Below are 20497 nucleotides of genomic sequence, written 5' to 3' on the forward strand. Positions count from 1 at the left end.
GTTTTGATCTTGAAATCAACACCTACAAATCATGATATAAATAACACTATTATTAATTAAAACTATCCTGGTCACAAAGAAGAAGTTTAATTTGAAAAAATACAATTAGGTTTTCTATAAAGGTAATTTTGGGTTGGAACCACAAAAACCAAATCTTTATATTAGTTCAGTATGGGATAACCTTTAACAAATCAATTCAGTTTTACCCAACTGTTATAATTTGTATTCATGTTTATAATACTATATGAACCATTCCCACAAAAATTTAGAACTTTTTAACATAAAATGAATTATTTACAAATTTTTATTCACAAAAAACTAAAAAATACATATTTAAACATGATGTTTTTTATTTGTTGAGGGTATTTCCTTTTTTGGTAAGGTTGAGACGTGAGGGTATCTCTTTTCCTTTAACAAACACACTTAATGAACCGCCAGAAAGTAGTATTTATAGTGCTAAACTAATCGCTTATGCTCACAAAAACTACTATCCAAGTTTTATAGTTTATTATACCATCGATCATCACAAAATAGAATCTCAGAGCATGTCAACTTCTCAACCAGTTAATTCAAGCCAACATGAAGTCCCATACATCAAGCGACCAAATATAAATTTTCGTCCTAGTGTTTGGGGAGATTTTTTTCTTCAATATGATTCTCAATCTCAATCAATGGTAATGATATTAATTAGTTTGTTTTAATCCATTTATAACTATATGTATTTATTCACTGTATTTGTTTAAACCGTACGATCATGATAAAACAGCTATAAAATAACTGTACCAAAAAATGGACGGCACCTAATCCATTTCCCCCTAAATTTTTAAGAGGTTGATCATACACACAACTTTCAAAAATATATTTCTACAATTAATTTCTTATCTCCTGAAACACCTACTAACATTTGCCAAAATATTTTTCATATGCTCTATAAATACCTCATTCCTTGTAATAATTAATTGCAGGAAATCATCAATGCCGTTAAGCAACAAGAACAAATGCTAAAAGAAGTGAAAAATATTTTTCTATCTTCCAAGAATGATATGGGACAACAACTAAACTTGATAGACTCATTGCAGCGTTTGGGAATATCTTATCATTTTGAAAGTGAAATTGATGAAGCATTAGAACAAATCTACAAATTTTTTACTAATAATAAAGATATGAGCACAAAAGAAGGTGGTCTTCCATTTCTTGCACTAGCATTTCGTTTGCTTAGGCAAAAAGGACATCACATTTCATCTGGTAAGTATAAAGAGAATCTTCAAGCATATTTTTTGTTTTGTTTCAAAGAGATTATTGCACAAATTTGCACAGGTGTGTAAAGAAGCAAGATCTTGGGTCAAAACTCAAAAGATCATTTTAGCCACAATTTTTTTTTTTATTTTAATTTTTAATTTTTAAAATCAATTTAATTGGTTATATAAATATAGGGTCTTGCTAGACCGGACTTTCAGGACACTTAATAAGCATATCAAAAAAGAAAATCAATGTAACCAATAATAACCGAGTTGTTTTACCCGCCACTCGAACAAACTAAAGAGGTAAATTTGGCCCAAATTAAATGGTTGCGGTTTTAAACGATTTGATTATTTTCAATCCTAAAATCTAACCGAAACTGACAAATGCTCAACCCTAGCTATGATGTATAATTGTGAGACTTTTTGTGCTGTATAATTAGTGGCCATTACTTAATCAATATTATGAGCTTATATTCCTAAAAATCACGATAATATATCATAATAAGGCTACTATAATATTAATTTTGTTGTTGAATTGATCGACAGAGATATTTGAAGAATTCAAAAGCAATAAAAAAAACTTCAATGAAAAGCTATCCAAAGATGTACAAGGAATATGGAGCTTGTATGAAGCTACACAATTAAGGATTAATGGTGAAGTTATATTAGATGAAGCACTTGATTTCACATACACTCATCTTAATTCCTTGATCATCACCAATGATCAATTGATTAGTCCTTTTCTTGTCACACAAATACGTCGCTGCTTAAAGACACCTCTTCACAAGGGAGTTCGTAGGTTGGAAACAATGTTTTACATTTCTTCTTTAAGTGAAGAACTTTCTCACAATAAAGTTCTTTTGAATTTTGCAAAATTAGATTTCAATAAGATGCAGAAAATGTACCAAAAAGAACTCGGGAGTATCACCAAGTAAGTATCACAAAGACTCTAAAATATTTTATACCTTTTCATGAGTTTACTAAGACCTGTTTGTTAAGGTTATGAAAAAATTGATTTTGATGCTCACTAATTTAGAGAATAATTTTAAGAGATTGTTACAAAATAGAAGTTGTTGAGGCAGGTGGTGGAAAAAAACAGACATCGAGACAAAAGTCCCTTACGCAAGGGATAGAGTTGTTGAGGCTTACTTTTGGCAATTGGTTTTGTCCTATGAGCCTAGAAATAGCACCGCAAGAAAGTTAGGGACAAAATTGACAAAATGTGTTTCTATTTTAGATGATACTTATGATGCCTTTGCCACGGTTGAAGAACTTGAACTTTTTACACATGCCATTCAAAGGTTTGATTTCAATCCAAAAAAGATATTCAAATATTTTATAATATCTTTTCACAATTAAAAAAATAATAACTCGTGTTGCATTGCATCTTGCCCTGTCCTAATTAAACCACATGGTTTTTTTTTTTTTTGTTTAATAATCATTTTGTATATATACTTTCCTTTTAGTTGTTATATAATCATTTTTTTTCCTTTGCGAATTTTCAGATGGGATATTAGTCTTATTCAATCCCTTCCAGAGAGCATGAAAGTTGTATTTAATACAATTTTAGAACTATGGGGTGAATATGAGAGGACAATTGTGGAGAATAGAAAATCAACTTTACTATTGGAGTATATTAAAGAAGATGTAGGCTTCCAAATTTCATAACTAATCCCATGCTCATGATTATTTTCATCTTTCAAATAATTTTATGATAAATATATTTTTTCTTTTATTAGTTTTATAAATTGGCAAAATCCTACTTGGTTGAAGCAAAATGGTGCAATGAAGGATATATTCCAACATATGATGAATACAAGGCTAATGGAATTAAGTCTTCTGCATTCCCACTTTTACTATTATCTTTTGTTGGGCTTGGAGAATTTTCAAACAAAGAGTTGCTTGATTGGATTTTCAGCAATCCAAAAATCATCAGTGCTACATCAACTATTGCCAAAATCGCAGATGACATAGCCTCGCATAAGGTAGTATAATTGATCATATTTAATTGAGTTTGTTTGTTATAGCTTATTTTAGAAAAAAATCTTTTTTTTTTTATAAAAATAATCACTTTTAATTTTTTTGCTTCTGTTTATTATAGATTTTTAAAATAATCAGAAGTTAAAAATAATTAGAAAACAGCTAAAAATGAGAAGCTAATAAGAGTAGCTTATAAAATAACAGATTTTTTTTAGAGAAGAGAGAAAAAAAATGTTAAAATATGAAAATTATTTGTAATTAAAAAAAACACTTTTATAAGTTGTATCCAAACAAACTAAAGATTATTTTATTTAAAAACAGTGATTTTTATTATAATAAACAAACACAAAGTCAATTCAACTGTTCTAAAAATCTCTAAAAACTAATCTCTAAATTATTTTACATCAAAATCACTATTTTTTTAATCTGTAACAAACAGATTAATTTTTTTTTAATCATGGAATTAATTTCACCTTTAGCCTTCCAAATATTATTGCTGAGATGAGTTAATTCAACTTAGTCTCTAGACATCACTCATCTTATTAGTTTTATGCATAGACCAGAGTTTGAATTTTAGTACGCCTATTTATTTACTTTAAAAAAGGTGAAATTGTAATCGGTAGACAAAAAAATAATTCGGATAGAGTTAATCCAAATATTTTTATTAAGAAAAAAAATTTAATCCAAATTTTATGAATATTTGCTCTTATTAAGAGCATTTCCAATTGCGAGACTGCTTTGATCGTCAAACATTTCTAACAATTTTCCTTATAATATCATGTAATATTTATGCAATATATATATATATATATATATATATATATATATATATATATATATATATATTCCTCAAATGATATAAAATTATGCAACTGATACTTCTATATATTTTTTTTAAACTTTTCTAAATAAAAACAAGAATTTTGAATAAGTGAAGAGATGAAAAAAAATTGAATTTCAAATTTGGTGTCATACATTGGGAACCGAAATTTGAAGAAGGAAAAAGAGTCAAAACCAGCGATGTTACTATCATATGGTTCATTTGTAACTTGAAAGAGTCTTTTTTGTGGTTGGCTTAGATGGCTTGGTCAAATCTCAATGATACCTTTCATTCCCACTCACAAAATCTCATATGGCTCAGACGGCTTGGTTAGTTGTGTACTTTTAGTTTAGTTATCAAATTTTTAGACACCAATTGTCCTTACTTTGGACACATGACAACATCTTAAGTAAATTTGGGATGAACTACCATACCAAACGTAAAAATTGAAAATTGAACGCCGAAGCAAACACATACTAATATATTCTCATAGGAGCGACCTGTGGGATGAACTACCACATACATACACTTATTATGGCCTCAAAATTGGGAATCTAAAGAAAAACAAAGTATGAAAGTTGAATTGGTTATAATATAATAGAAGAGTATCGCGCAAACCTTTTTTACACTTATTATGAAATTGAGGAGTATCTAACGAAACTTTTGCTTTATATTTATAGTTTGAGCAGCAAAGAGTGCATGTTGCTTCTTCAGTTGAATGTTGCATGAACCAGTATGACATGTCACAACAAGAGGCTTATAAACTCATTTTCAAAGACATTGAAAATTATTGGATGATTATGAATGAAGAGTGCCTAAACTTAAACTCTATCCCAAATCCAGTGCTTGAAACTATTATTAATTTTGCACGAGGATGTGGATTTATGTACGTAGACTATGCGGATAAATACACAAATGCAGAACTACTCAAAGACTACATTGTTAAACTGATTCTCGATCCTATAAGCATCGAGAAATGTGGGTAGAAGAAGCAAAAACAATTATAACAAGTGGCTTATTTTACTTGTTTATACATCCATGTTTTTTGCTTAATTGTTAATCGTTTTTATTATTGTATTGGTACCACAAAATGGTATACTGCCACAATTTAAAATATAAGTTTTCTTCCCACTATTACGTAGTTTTTATGTACATATATAGTTGTTCTATGATCATCATCATCAAATTTTGATCTCTTAATTATTTTCTGTCACGATTTTTGGTTTACAAGAATATTTCTATGACCAAGTTCCTGATTCATTGAGAAGCTTTGGAATTGGGGACTTTACCTTAGTGTGATTGGAGCTGCAAATTTACTAAGTAGTTTGTTGACAACAATTATTATCATGTGACAAATAAATATGGGAAAAGTTGGTTTGGTGGAGATTTGAATAGCAGTAATTTGGATAAATTTTATTGGCTATTGGCAGCTATAACCACATTGAACATGTTTGTGTTTGTGTTTTTTGCTCAAAGGTATACTTATAAGATTGTTCAAAGTGTTGTTGTGGCTGATTGTTATGATGGGAAAAGTGATGATGGCGGAGCAGAGAGAATTGTTTGAAGTGTTGTTAGTTTTTACATTGCTTAAATACTAAAATTTTTTCTAAAAAAATATAAGAAAAAGAAATAAAAAGAGTGTTTTTTTTTTTGGTCAAGGAAATAAAAAGAGTGTGTGTGCTTGTATCCATTGGGCTTGGCCCACGTGAAGAAAAAGAAGAGATTCTTTATTCCTTAATTTGTAAAACACATATATGTGTTTGTGAGAAACAGTAGCGCAACACATATATGAGAAATACTTGCATGTACCATTTCGTCTCAATTTGATCACACTCACATAATTAAGAAAAAAATAATTAAATAATATGTATGTTTTGTTATGTGTGTGACTAAATAGTAACCAAGACCATACAAATATTTCTCCACATATGTAGCCAGTTGCTTTGTTTGAGTTACAATTTTAGTAATGGTTTCTATATACCTAGCTAGTTTTTACTAGTTGTTTAAATGCTTCTCTAGGTTGTGTTAATTTACCCACTCATGTGGAAGTTGTGTTGTATGATTTCACCTTAAATGATGATTATTAGTGTTCCTAGTATTTTTTAAAAGACTATTTGTGTATCAATTATTGATTTATACTAAAAGATTTATCTGGCTTGTGCCCGTGATTTTTTATTCTCTTGGGATTTTCCATGTAAAATTCTGGTGTCCGAGATATTTATTTCGCTGTTGTTATTATTTTTCTCTGCTATTGGAATTTTCTAGTTGCTCATTTAATTGCACATGTGGTTGGGAGAGTTAATTCCACATTTTAAAGATATTATTTAGTAGTTTTCCCCAACAAAGTGGTATCTAGACCTTGGTTGATTTGTTTTGTGCAATTTTAAATGGAGATAAATTTAGAGCCGAATATGATTAAGCTTAACGCTTCCAATTACACACTTTGGAAGACTCTCATGGAAGATTTGTTATACACCAAAGATTTGTATGATCCCATCAAGGGTGAAACTGCTAGATCGAAGGATACTTCAGATACTAATTGAAAGAAGATGAATAGAAAGACAATCGCTATTATCAGGCAATGACTTGATTTAAGTGTGTATCCTCATGTTGAAGCTGAATCGAATGCTCATACAATGTGGAATAAATTGAAAGAATTGTATGAACGGAAGAATATACAGAATAAAACATGTTTGATTCGAAAGCTGGTTAACATGAAGTACAAAGACGATGAGTCAATGGTAGAGCATATGAGTGTGTTTCAGAACAGTGTGAATCGGTTGACAGCTACTAATATTAAGCTAGATGATGAGCTGCATGCTTTATTATTGCTCGGTTCTTTGCCTAATAACTGAGAATTTTTTGTTGTGATCTGACAATACAATGTATGCGTACCCCTATGTTGGACTTTTTAAAACGATAATATCCATAATTTTCTTTTCATATATTACATATAATTCATTGATATATTTAATTTTATTTTGTTGTTCCTGTCCCTTTCTGAGGGGTTCTTGGATCTTCTTGTGATGGTAGGTGATGACGGATCGTCACACTCTCTAATCCATGCCTATTTTAGCAACATTAGATGCATTTTAGTAGGTTTTTAGCAATAAATATAAGAGAAATCTAATCATAAGCTTGATTACTTGTTTTGCAAGAAAACAGGAAAAATTGCAGGAAATGGATGATTTTCACTACGCTGGGGGCGTAGCCCATCACGCGCCGCGTGATGGAGATCACAGGGAGCTGATTTTTTTACTCTGATCACGCGCGGCGTGATACCTGACCACGCGCGGCGTAAAGCCTTGATTCAAAAAGAGGATTGCTCTCTGACTTGATCACGCGCCGCGTGATACCGTTATCACGCGCGGCGTAGTTGATGGATCTGCAACCACGCGCGGCGTGATAGATCTGGCGCGCGGCGTGGTTGCGTTCAGTATATATGGTTTCTGCATAATTCTGTTACGTGGTTGGAAAATTCTGCAAATTTGATCTACATTCTGGGTTTGGAAACTTCAAGATTGGGATTCAAGACTCCAGAGGATAGCTCCAAGCACATCAATAGCATGGATTCTCAAGCCATGAAGTTGAAGCGAGGACGCGAACGAAGCAACATGAGGAGCTAAATCCCTTGTGGAGGTAGGATCTAGGATAGCTTAGGATGTAGATGAATCTCATGTAATCTGCTTAATTGTAAGAATTTACTCTGTAACAGTGTTTACTTAATGCAATTCGTCTCTTAATGCTTTATGATCCTTCATTAGTGTTGTAATGATTTCGAGTTAAGTCACGTGCGAGAGTATTGATTTAATTTCTTAACTGAATTGCATTGAGCACTCGAGTGTTTCCGGTCGAGAGATTGAGGCATAGAGTGTAGCGAACGATCGACGCGCTTTCATATCATTCGTTGTAGGTAGCTTCCGCCCAAGAGATCGGGGAAGTATCGACAACGAATATAGTGGATTTTGACAAGAGATTGCGATTCACTAATTTGTTGATCTAGTTGTGAACACTTGAGTAAATTCCTATGATTTAGTAGATTGCATGTGATTTAGCTATAGACTAGGTGATTCCGATGATTCTACCTCGCTTTTCCATTATATCAAAGCACGTTTTCTAACAATTCATCACTCAACATACCCCCAATTTATGTGTATTCTTTGCATCATGTTTATGAACACTATTAGACTCGTTTAATCACACAATCCCTGTGGATCGATATTTTTATTACTACGTGGTAATTCGTTCACTTGCGAAAATTATCCATCAAGTTTTTGGCGCCGTTGCCGGGGATTGTGATTGATTCGACAAGGCGATAGTGTTCATATTTTCCGTGTTTTCTTTATTTTTCTGTTTTATATTTTTCTACCGGAGCGTTCTACTTGTGTGTTTCCTTGTGCATGCGGAGGACAGGTCCCGTTGAGCTACAGTTCGATCCCGAAATTGAAAAGACAGCTCGCGCAATTCGGAAGGCAACAAGGGAAGCTCAAGCTTCAAGAGAACAAGCTTTGCTAGGTGGCACACCGGACTGTCAAGGACAAATTTCAGCCACAATGGAAGAAGAGCAGGTTCCACCGGTTCCTCAACCACAAAGACGTACTCTTGGCGATTATGGGAGAAGAGACAACGACGCGTTGGCAAATCAAGGCTTTCAGCCGGCGAATCCTGTCTTATTTGACATCAAGAACACGGTCCTCTCCGCCCTAAAAGAGAATCCTTATTCAGGATCGGAAGCTCAATGCCCGAACTTACACTTGTCTCACTTCTATGAAGCTTGCGACTATACCGATCCACCGGGGGTGAGCGAATCGGACAAAAGACTGAGGTTATTCAAGCATTCTCTCACCGGCCGTGCTAAAGATTGGTTGGATACGATACCCGCCGGAACGATTGAGACTTGGAGACAGCTGGAGTGGAAGTTCTTAGATCGTTACTTTCCCATTCACAAGTTTCTAGAAAGAAGGGCTGAAATTAGCAACTTCGAGCAAGCGGATGGGGAGACGTTGTATGATGCTTGGGAGAGGTTCAAAGTTTGTCTTAAAAGGTGTCCGAATCACGGTTTCGATGGCCACAATCAGATGCAAATGTTTACCCAAGGCTTGAGGGCGCAAACGCGAATGATACTTGACGCATTAGCCGGTGGTTCGTTGAAGAACCGTGACGAAACTGAAGCAGGAGAATTGGTGGAAAGCATGGCTCAAAACGAGTATAGAGCTACTAATGATAGAGGAGCTAAAAAGAAAGGCGGAGTGTAGGAATTGGATACTCAAACAGCCCTATTAGCACAACAAAAGCTAATGACGAGCCAAATGGAAGCAATGATGAAGCTGCTGTCCAATCCACAAGTTCAATCTTCTCCAATAGGTAAGGTTGACAATGTGCGCTGTGATTTTTGTTTGCAGGACCACCCAAATGGCGGATGCTTCCCGGAAGGTTCAGAGGAGGCTCGCTACTTAGCCAATTTCCGGAAGCCGTACAACAACAATAACGGTTCCGGGTGGGGGAACGGTATGCAAGGTCAAGGTGCACCGCAACAGCAGCAAAGGCCTCCATCAAGGATGGAAGAGACTCTAAATCAGTTCATGCTCATGACCCAAAGCAACTTTGAAGCGATGAAATCGAGTCAAGCAACCTCTAACAAGAATCATGAAGCTTCTATAAAGAATCTTGAGGTGCAAATGGGTCAGCTGTCAAGACAGTTTTCAATGTTGCAAAACCAAGGAGGTTTCGGTGGAAACACTCATGATAATCCTAAAAATGAAACTTGCAATGGAATCACTTTGAGGAATAGAGAGATACCGGAAAGGCCAGCCGTGGAGAAGCCTTTGAAGAAGAAGGTCATTGAGGGAGAGGTTGAAAATAAGCAAGAGGTTGTAGTTGAAAATGAGAGACATGAGAAAGATGTGGGAAATGAAAATATGTCTAAGGAAGTGGAGATTAGTGAGGATGAGGAAGAAGAAGTTGAAAAACAGAGGGAGATAAAAGAAAAAGAGAGCAAGAAGGTTGAAAAAGGTAAGGGAGTTGATGAATCGCCATATGCTAGGATGCCTTTTCCTAGGAGAAAGAAAGTAAAGAATCTTGAGCGAGAGAAGGAGTTCAAGAAGTTCATGAAGGTGTTGAACAAGCTTGAGATGGCTATACCGTTGGTTGAGGCATTGGAGCAAATGCCAAGTTATGCAAAGTTTTTGAAGGAGCTGCTTACAAAGAAAAGAAAACCGCTAGATGATGAAATGGTAAGTATGACGGAAGAGTGCAGCGCCCTCATCCAAAGGAAGCTACCTCAGAAAAAGAAAGATCCGGGGAGCTTTACAATTACATGCTCTATTGGAAATCTCACTATTGAAAAGGCTTTGTGCGATTTGGGTGCTAGCATTAATCTGATGCCGTTATCAATGATGAAGAAGATACCGGGAGCGGTAGCAAAGCCGACAAAGATGAGTCTCTCTTTGGCGGATAGATCGATTGTGCATCCGGAAGGTATTCTCCATGATGTGTTGGTTAGAGTTGCTGAATTTGTGTTTCCCGCAGATTTTGTGGTTTTGGACATAGAAGAAACTAGGGAGTGGGAGCCTTTACTCCTTGGTAGACCCTTCCTAGCAATTAGCCGTGCCCTAATCGATGTAGAGATGGGGGAACTCATGCTAAGGACCGATGATCAGCAGGTTACATTCAATGTCTTTGATAAGATGACATGTGATGATGGAGACCCACAGTGCTTTAGAATTCAGGTTTATGATCACATGGTTAAAGATGCCCTTAAGTTACCTTGGAATGCACACTACTTGCCACATGGTGGCACTACTTTTCCTTAACCCTTAGGGGCATGGAACGTCAAGCATCGGGACGTTAAACAAGCGCTGGTTGGGAGGCAACCCAACGGGTTCTAATGATTTAGTTTGTTTTGTTTTTGAAGTATGTAGGTAGGTGTGCAGCAGAAGCAAGGACGGAAGCAGAACAGGGCAAAACAGAGCTCTACTACGCCGGGGGCGCAGTACACTCACGCGCGGCGTGATCCTTCAACACAGAAGAAGGAGTTTTCAGAATGTATCACGCGCGGCGGGGGAGCGTATCACGCGCTGCGTGAAGCCTGGAGAAAGATGGAGTCTCTGACTAGTGAATACGCGCCGCGTGATGGTCATCACGCGCGGCGTGGCCTTTTTGAAAGAAGTTCTTGACCGTTACAATTGGTACTACGCGCGGCGTAACAGGGGTCCTCTGCTCTCTAATCCCTGCTGCTACACTACTACTCTATCTCTACTTTTTACTTTCGTCTATTTTACTTTCGTTGGTTTGTAATAATAATTTGATGTTGCTTGGATTTGGCTGGATTGTAGTATTTTAACCTTTGAATTTGAACTTTGACTTGTTTGATTGTGGAATGGTTTTTACTTTTAGAGTTTGTTTCAATATTTTGGCATGTTCCTTCTTGTTACTTGAGTATCAATTGCTTGATTTTCTCCGTGTGTGATATGTGAAGCCTGCAGTGCAATAGCTTGTTGCACTCATGTGATCAAGAGGCAAAGGAAAGGAACGCACACTTTTTGACCGGTTCTTTGATTCGACCCAACCGAGAGGTATTGAGCCAAACACTCCTTTTTCTTCTATGTGTGATATCCACTCATGTATTGTCTCTCGATTTTGCTTGTCGTCTTTTTATTTGATTGGTACTTTTGTAGCACACACGAGGCATGTTCCTTGGTACCTTTGAGCCTTTCTATCCACCCTTACATATAACTATCCTTTGCTTAACCATTTTGAGCTGAAAAAGAAAATGTTATTTTGCACAACCTTAAGAACATTTTGAAGAAAAAAGGAATGACTTTCTTGGAGGTTAGGCACCTAATTAGTGGTTGATGCGCATTGCTCACCACTAAGTTTGGGGTTGCTCTTTGGAATTAGCAACAAATAAAGTTTGGGGTGAGGGTACTAGAGAACTTACAAAAAGTTTTTTGAAAAAAAAAAATTTGATAATTGTTCAAAGATTCAAGGCTTTAGAGAAAGATATGATGAAGAAAAAAAAAATGAAAAAATGAAAAAAGAGATGAATGTGAAAAAAAAAACAAATAGAAAAGAAGTACTAAAAGAAGTGATAGCCTTGAATTCATAAGAATTGCAAAACTGTGTTGATGATTTAAAAATGTTCTCTAGTCCACTATGTTTCAAAAGAATAAGGGTTGGTTTCTGAAAATGTTCTTTGACTAATAGGGGGATCTAACTCCAAGTTTTTCTACTACTTATCCAAAATGTCACCATCCACCCTAGCCAAGCCACGTTATAACCCTAAAAGACCTCTAATGTGTGTGCACAAAGTGAACCGAATGAATTCTTAGATTACTTGCAAAATTATTGTTGACTTGCATTGATGTGTTGATTTGAGTGAAGTACCAAAAACTGGAGAGTGCATGTGAGTAGTGTGATGAAATCATGGAGCCTTGGTCGAAAAGTGTGAACTACTTGAAAATGTCTTGCGGGAACGATTGTGCATTTGAGCATTGTTTGCAGGTGGATCATTGATCATCAGGTGATTCTCACGTATGTATGATTCGAGTGAATTTAAGGAAAATGCCAAGGTCTTGACACAAAAGCTTGAGGTAAAAGTTGTTTCCTTGAGGACAAGAAAAGGTTTAAGTTTGGGGTTGTGATGACGGATCGTCACACTCTCTAATCCATGCCTATTTTAGCAACATTAGATGCATTTTAGTAGGTTTTTAGCAATAAATATAAGAGAAATCTAATCATAAGCTTGATTACTTGTTTTGCAAGAAAACAGGAAAAATTGCAGGAAATGGATGATTTTCACTACGCTGGGGGCGTAGCCCATCACGCGCCGCGTGATGGAGATCACAGGGAGCTGATTTTTTTACTCTGATCACGCGCGGCGTGATAACTGACCACGCGCGGCGTAAAGCCTTGATTCAAAAAGAGGATTGCTCTCTAACTTGATCACGCGCCGCGTGATACCGTTATCACGCGCGGCGTAGTTGATGGATCTGCAACCACGCGCGGCGTGATATATCTGGCGCGCGGCGTGGTTGCGTTCAGTATATATGGTTTCTGCATAATTCTGTTACGTGGTTGGAAAATTCTGCAAATTTGATCTACATTCTGGGTTTGGAAACTTCAAGATTGGGATTCAAGACTCCAGAGGATAGCTCCAAGCACATCAATAGCATGGATTCTCAAGCCATGAAGTTGAAGCGAGGACGCGAACGAAGCAACATGAGGAGCTAAATCCCTTGTGGAGGTAGGATCTAGGATAGCTTAGGATGTAGATGAATCTCATGTAATCTGCTTAATTGTAAGAATTTACTCTGTAACAGTGTTTACTTAATGCAATTCGTCTCTTAATGCTTTATGATCCTTCATTAGTGTTGTAATGATTTCGAGTTAAGTCACGTGCGAGAGTATTGATTTAATTTCTGAACTGAATTGCATTGAGCACTCGAGTGTTTCCGATCGAGAGATTGAGGCATAGAGTGTAGCGAACGATCGACGCGCTTTCATATCATTCGTTGTAGGTAGCTTCCGCCCGAGAGATCGGGGAAGTATCGACAACGAATAGAGTGGATTTTGACAAGAGATTGCGATTCACTAATTTGTTGATCTAGTTGTGAACACTTGAGTAAATTCCTATGATTTAGTAGATTGCATGTGGTTTAGCTATAGACTAGGTGATTCCGATGATTCTACCTCGCTTTTCCATTATATCAAAGCACGTTTTCTAACAATTCATCACTCAACATACCCCCAATTTATGTGTATTCTTTGCATCATGTTTATGAACACTATTAGACTCGTTTAATCACACAATCCCTGTGGATCGATATTTTTATTACTACGTGGTAATTCGTTCACTTGCGAAAATTATCCATCAGTAGGTTAGAAATATTTAATTTTTGGTGTGCCTTCTTGTAGAGTTGTGTATGGATTTTAGAGGTTGTTAGGTATTGGCAATGTGTACTTCCGGTACTCTTTTGTGTTTTGAATTTTCTCTTATTCTTTTTGTTTATTATAATATTATTTGTATTAAAAAAATATATAATTCATAAAGAAATAAGCTGAGAAATTCTTGGATTGAATAAGCAATCAATAATATTCTATGATTATTATTCATTAAAACTCACACCAAAGTAACTAACACACAATTAAAAACCAAATTTACAAAGTATATGACTTTGATAGTACATACAAACATATATATATAATTTCATGAAATTTTAGTATTCAAGAAAATAGAACTAAATAATAATTCACACCATTCTCCCTGCTCCACCATCATCACTTTTCCCATCATAACAATCAGCCACAACAACACTTTGAACATTCTTATAAGTATACCTTTGAGCAAAAAACACAAACATAAACATGTTTAATGTGGTTATAGCTGCCAATAGCCAATAAAATTTATCCAAACTACTACTATTCAAATCTTCACCAAACCAACTTTTTCCAAATTTACTTGTCACATGATCAATAATTGTTATCAACAAACTACATAGTAAATTTGCAGCTCCAATCACACTAAGATAAAGTCCAATTCCAAAGCTTCTCAATGAATCAGGAACTTGATCATAGAAATATTCTTGTAAACCAACAAGTGTAAAACCGTCGCCAAAACCAATAATTAGAAATTGCGGCGCTAACCAAAAAACACTCATTGAAAGTGAACCGGTTGATGGATTCATTTCAACAACTTGAAGCCTTTTTCTCTCTACCAAAGCAGCTACTATCATTGTAAAAATTGAAAAAACCATTCCAACACCAATTCTTTGAAGAATGTTCATTCCTCTTTCGTTTCCGCTTATTTTTCTTAATACCGGTACGAGGATTTTGTCGTAAAATGCCACAGAAAATATCATACCGATAGCCGAAATAGTGTAAATTGAAGCTGATGGAATCTCAAAACCGTTTCCTATTTTTCTATCCATTATATGACCTTGTTTGATGAAGAAAGTTGATGTTTGTGCAGCACACATTCCAAATGGTAAAGTAAATATCCAAATTGGGATCATGTTGATCATAAGCTTCATTTCTTCAACTTTTGTTACTGTTGCTAGTTTCCAAGGACTTTGTTCCTTTGCTAAGTAATTTTCTTCATTTTCAACAATTGCTGCCTTGTCAAAAAATCTGAAAAAGAAAATGTACCATCAATTAATTTTTAATTATTTTATATATAGAATCAAATTTAGCTTTTTAAAATTGTGGTACACATAGATTTTAAATCAGCTTTTTTTGTCGTATTATGGTATAAGATATTACGAAGAACATGTGGTCAAAAGTGGTCGCAAGTTGCAACCACAATTGAACCACATAATGTATTTTAAATTGCCGTATGTAACAATGTTTTAAAAGTTGGATTAAAGATTGAACTGGTGAGATCCCTAATTGTTGATTCAATCGTTTGAGACATGGTTTAGTAGAACGACTTATAAAAAAGTATTAGTAAAAATAATTAAAAAAAAACATTCAAGCAATACTTACTTGAGATTCTTGGTGTGGGCTAAAAATCTTCCATTATTACCCTCAAACTTTGAAACTTCATATAATTGACTTGGATTAGAGGGATAAGGAAGCTTTCTTTTAGAAATTGCAGCCACAACAACTTGCAACATTGGAGTCAAAGGGCTTCCATTTGGAATCCTATAACGATAAATTTTCCTTCCAATCACAAAAATAACCAATGAAAAAGCCATAACACAGGTGAGAATAATATCAGCAACACCCCAATTCACATGATCTTGTACATAAACAATTAATGTGACACCAAGAATGAGTCCACTACAAAGTCCACAATTCCACCAGTTGAAAAAGGACATTTTTTGTCTTCTTTCTTCAATATGATTATCATCAAATTGATCAGCTCCAAAACTCTCTAAAGATGGTTTATGTCCTCCTGTTCCTATTGATATTAAATATATTGCTAGGAAGAAGAATACTTCATGAATCTTCTTTGGTTCAATGCATGTATTAGCATGGTTACATGGCTTTAAACTTGGTAAGAACCATGATAGTGTAAGTAGGACCAAACCCTGTTTTTTTTTTCCCAACAAAAAAAAAAGTGTTATCAATGTTAATAAATATATGAAATACTCAAATCAATAAGGATAATTATACTATGCAATGATCTTGTTAGAGTTTTATACAATAATTTAATGGCAGTTTTTGGCCCTTAATAACTTAGTGGCGGTTTAAGCCCCCAGTAAGTGAGAAAAAACCTTAGTGGTGATTGAGATTACCATGAGATAAATAATGCATGATCCAATGACAGTGGTGTAGCGGCCCAAGTAAGAATCAGCTAAGAATCCTCCCAAAAGTGGCATCAAAGTGGTGACTCCAGACCAATAGTTCACATTCCTAACTGCTGTCTTAAGGTCTTGATGCATAACCTTTGTCAGGTAAATCACCAAGCTAGTTGCTATTCCAAAGTAGCTAAGCCTCTCACTAAACTCAATTGCTGTAAATCAAAGGTAAAAATTAATTATCAGTTGTTTGATAAATAGATTACATTTTTGTAAGGTATTAATTAGCTCATAATTTTGTTTCGCGCACGCATATAGGGAGGAATTAATTTACATCGGCCTAATATTTAAGTATTAGGCCTCCCAACTAGTTTAGTGACCTTGGCCACAATCCCATTACTGGTGGAGAGTGTGAAAAATACTGTAATGACTTAGTTACACTTAATCTTTGTATAGAATTGAAGCATATACTTAATAAATCAATGATTTATACCACTAACATAAATAAATATGTTAAATGTATAGCCAGTGCTTATATGCTAAGCTTACTCCCATTATTACTCGCACTAGGTAAAAGTGGGATTTCTTAAAAAGGAAACTCACCTAATAATGTTCCAAAAAAAGAAGAGAAATTCACCTAATAGTATATATTTCTTTTTGGTCGGGTAGTCTAGTGGTTAGAAATTTCATCCTTAAGATGGATAAATGAGATGTCTGGGATTTGAACTCCGACTCACACATATAAAATGCGATGTCTGAAATTTTGTTTTTCATAATCGCATAATTACACTAACAATATATAAATATATATAGTGCTGAGTGAGGTCGAATTCTTGTAAATCAAAAGTAAAGGTATTAATTCTATTCTATATTCATGATCTAAACCTAGTTTGGAATGCTTTTCCAAAAATGAAAAAGAAAAAAAATATCCAATTTTAGATGTTGGCCATGTGAATATATGACCAACATTTTCCTAACTAAGCATTTAAAGTGCTAAATATTTGTTTAAAAAAGCATAAAGGTGGTAAATATATTCAAAGAAGATTTGTTGGTACTTTTGAGAGTCTATGTTAGAGTTGATCAACACATTAAGAGCAATCACATAAGAGAATTTGGATGTTACATTTTCATTTAAAATCTTAGAATATTTGATCGAGTTTATGAATCTACTCACTTATATATTATTCAATCTCTACTCTTACATTTAATTTAAAATTCTAATTCACATTTGATACATCGACATACGTTGACTTGTTTATGAATATTTTTTTAGAGTGTTTTTTGATGAATTTAAGCTAGTTTTTTTAGACATTTAAATATTTATAAATAAAAACTATTTAATAAAATTTATAATATTTTTCTCACAAAATTATTTTTATCTTAAACATTTATAGTAATATTTTGGATGAAATATTTTTTATTTATAAATTCATTAATTAAAAAACTTGAACCAATATTTGGAGCATATTTGGCTGAAAATAGTCATTTACTAATTATATTATGTATATACATATGGAAAAAGATGATGGACATATTTTTATAGCACTAGGTAATTTTTTTTTTTTTTGTCAATTGTAGCTCAGTGACTAAAATTTTACATTTTAAAGTGAATAAGTCAGAATATCAGGGTTCTCCATCTCTGCATATAATAACGAGAACGAGAGGAGATCCTCTCCCACTAATTTTTTCCAGCAGTCCAATTCTAACCATTCATTTTGTTTTTGTTCTACTATACAGATTCTACAATAATTAATTCAATGGTGGATAACAACACTGGACTCTCCAGTGCTATTTCCACGGGGACAATCCCAATCCGCATATAACATGCAATTTCCCTACCAACTAAGTTCAATTTACAGAGACATAGCGCTTGGTAAGTTAATAAGTAAGAAATGATAACTATATATGCAAACAAATAAAATAATTGTTATGCAAGCAAAAGATATAGGGCTACTTTTTTTTTATTTTTTTTTAGAAGCAAATATAATAATTGTACTACTTTTTTTTTTTTTTGACAATATAATTGTACTACTTGTGCATGAACATTAGGCAAAACATGCAATTAATTAGTTAATCCTTACCAATAATGAAGAGAGAGGCTTTCCAAGAACCGGTTGAAGCTCGGAGAGGAACTCTTCCCTTATGATCAAATGAAGAATCATGAACCCATTTCATCTCATCATCAACCTCCCTTGTTTTTGCATAGACTCTATTCTTCTCCATCTTCAAATTCAAGCTAAGTAGTGCTAGCAAGAATACTATGCTATAATTAGATGAAGTATTCTAAACTAAGAATATTGAAGATAGATGTGGATATTGAATTGACAAATATACCTTGTTAGCACCACCTTATATAGAGAATGGGTTTTGTCTTCTTCACCCACTAGACTAACACTTAATTATTTTTAATTTAAATTAAAGAAGAATAAATTAATATTAATTAAAGAGCATTAATAATAGTCATTTTATAACTATTTCGGGTGAAACTTGAATTTTGACCCATGAAATTATAATAAGATTTTTTTTAATAGTAAAAAACAACGATATTCATTATTCTACACTCTCAGGTCTCAAGCCAATACCACTAGACTAACCCAAGTGGGTTTATTCAAAATTGTTGAGTACATCAGTCATATCATTATATATTCAAGTTTGCTAAAAAAAAGGATTTGTGAACAAGCTCACAACATCCGACTTAATAACATCAAAACAACCAAAATATCTACAAATATGACAAAATCTACATTTGATATGAAAAAATTTAAATGTCTGGAATAGTTATGTCTTCGGATCTGCAATATGATGACGCTACAGTCATTGAATCTACAATTCTACATTTGATTTGAATTGAAGTAAATGTGCAAATATGAACAAAGCAAATATCATACCAAAATGAGGAATCAAAACAAACATCATACTAAGACAACAAACCAAAACAAACAAATTTGCACAACATAGGAGTAAAACAACACCAAACAAAAAAATTAAAATGAATAATTGCGGATCAAAATTAACCATAAACTACCTCTCTCTAACGGATAAACAAAACTAAAATTAGAGATATTGGTAAGATTGGCGACTGATATAAAATTGTATATGTAATTTTATGTGCAATAATTTTATAGTCAAACAATGAGCAATAAATGTTACACTATGTAAAAATTGTTGAAATAGTGACGAAAATATAAATACGAAAAAGACAAAAATATCTCTTAGTCACTATATTAATGGCGCAAAATATAGTGAACACTCTTATTTAATTTCGTAAAAAACAAACTCTTATTTAATTTTTTCTTGTCAAAATAAAATCTTATTTATTTAAGCCACTATGTTTGGTCTAGTGGTGAGAATTTATGTAGTATGTTATAGGTTCTAGATTCGATCTCCAGCTCATTGTAAGCAAAAAAAAAAAAATCTTATTTATTTTTTCTTTAATTTATGTTTTTAATTCAATTTTTAATAGTAGTGTTCATTAGCTTGAAAAACTTTTTGGGGAATGTTGATTGGTACGACAATCGACAGCGAAACACACGAACACTTAACTGACCCTAAGTACTCACCCTTACCTGTTTTTCGCCAAACACGTAATAGTAATTATATATAATTGTATATGTGTGAGATATAAGTACTAACATTAATCTGATATTTGTCAAATACATAATAACAAATAAAAATATTATGTATGTGTGTGAGAATGGTAAGGTTTGTACTAATTCATGTGTTTCTTACCCGTTTTTACTGGTAGCAAATAGCACTCGTCAAACTTTATTGTAAGAATTTGATACTCTTATGTTTAAAATTTGCGTGTAACTTATCTTTATTAAATCGGTTTATAAAATAAAAATTATTTACAATTTATAAACACATTTTCAAAGTCACATCATCTCAAATACTTATCTCATTAATCAACTTAAAATTCATGTGTTATACATTGGTAACAAGACTTGAAGAGAATTAGTGAGATGCTCCTAACTTTGTACTGCACACAAAGGAAACGTCATTGTTGTAATGGCATAGTATTTGTTCCCACTTTCTTTTATGGGACCACGTTACTGTTCCATTTTGGACACTCCAAATTATATGAGAGTTGCGTTGAAAAGACCTCAATAAACGGTTATACAATCTTGTTACTTCACAAAGAATTATAAGTAGTTTTCGAAATTCTCTTTCTTTTCTTTTAATTTAATTATATGATAAATACATAAGGCAAGAAACAC

The 20497-nt window shown here is 33.8% G+C and overlaps 2 protein-coding genes across 2 annotated transcripts; one reads left to right on the forward strand and one right to left on the reverse strand.

The window, feature by feature from the left end:
* The first annotated feature begins 456 nt into the window (after positions 1-456).
* LOC123919510 (alpha-copaene synthase-like) lies at positions 457-5175 on the forward strand. The gene is made up of 7 exons (XM_045971427.1): positions 457-674; positions 966-1245; positions 1788-2172; positions 2324-2542; positions 2747-2888; positions 2981-3226; positions 4722-5175. Exons 1-7 carry the CDS (start codon positions 546-548, stop codon positions 5025-5027), a joined length of 1707 nt encoding a protein of 568 aa, XP_045827383.1. The 5' UTR covers positions 457-545; the 3' UTR covers positions 5028-5175.
* An 8914-nt stretch (positions 5176-14089) lies between these two features.
* On the reverse strand, positions 14090-18606 carry LOC123919511 (protein NRT1/ PTR FAMILY 5.6-like). The gene is made up of 4 exons (XM_045971429.1): positions 18362-18606; positions 16278-16495; positions 15523-16070; positions 14090-15168 (listed from the first exon to the last, which is right to left on the reverse strand). Exons 1-4 carry the CDS (start codon positions 18501-18503, stop codon positions 14292-14294), a joined length of 1785 nt encoding a protein of 594 aa, XP_045827385.1. The 5' UTR covers positions 18504-18606; the 3' UTR covers positions 14090-14291.
* Positions 18607-20497: the final 1891 nt, after the last annotated feature.

This window comes from Trifolium pratense, linkage group LG4 (genome assembly GCF_020283565.1).
Source record: "Trifolium pratense cultivar HEN17-A07 linkage group LG4, ARS_RC_1.1, whole genome shotgun sequence".
In the NCBI taxonomy this organism is placed as follows: Eukaryota; Viridiplantae; Streptophyta; class Magnoliopsida; order Fabales; family Fabaceae; genus Trifolium; species Trifolium pratense.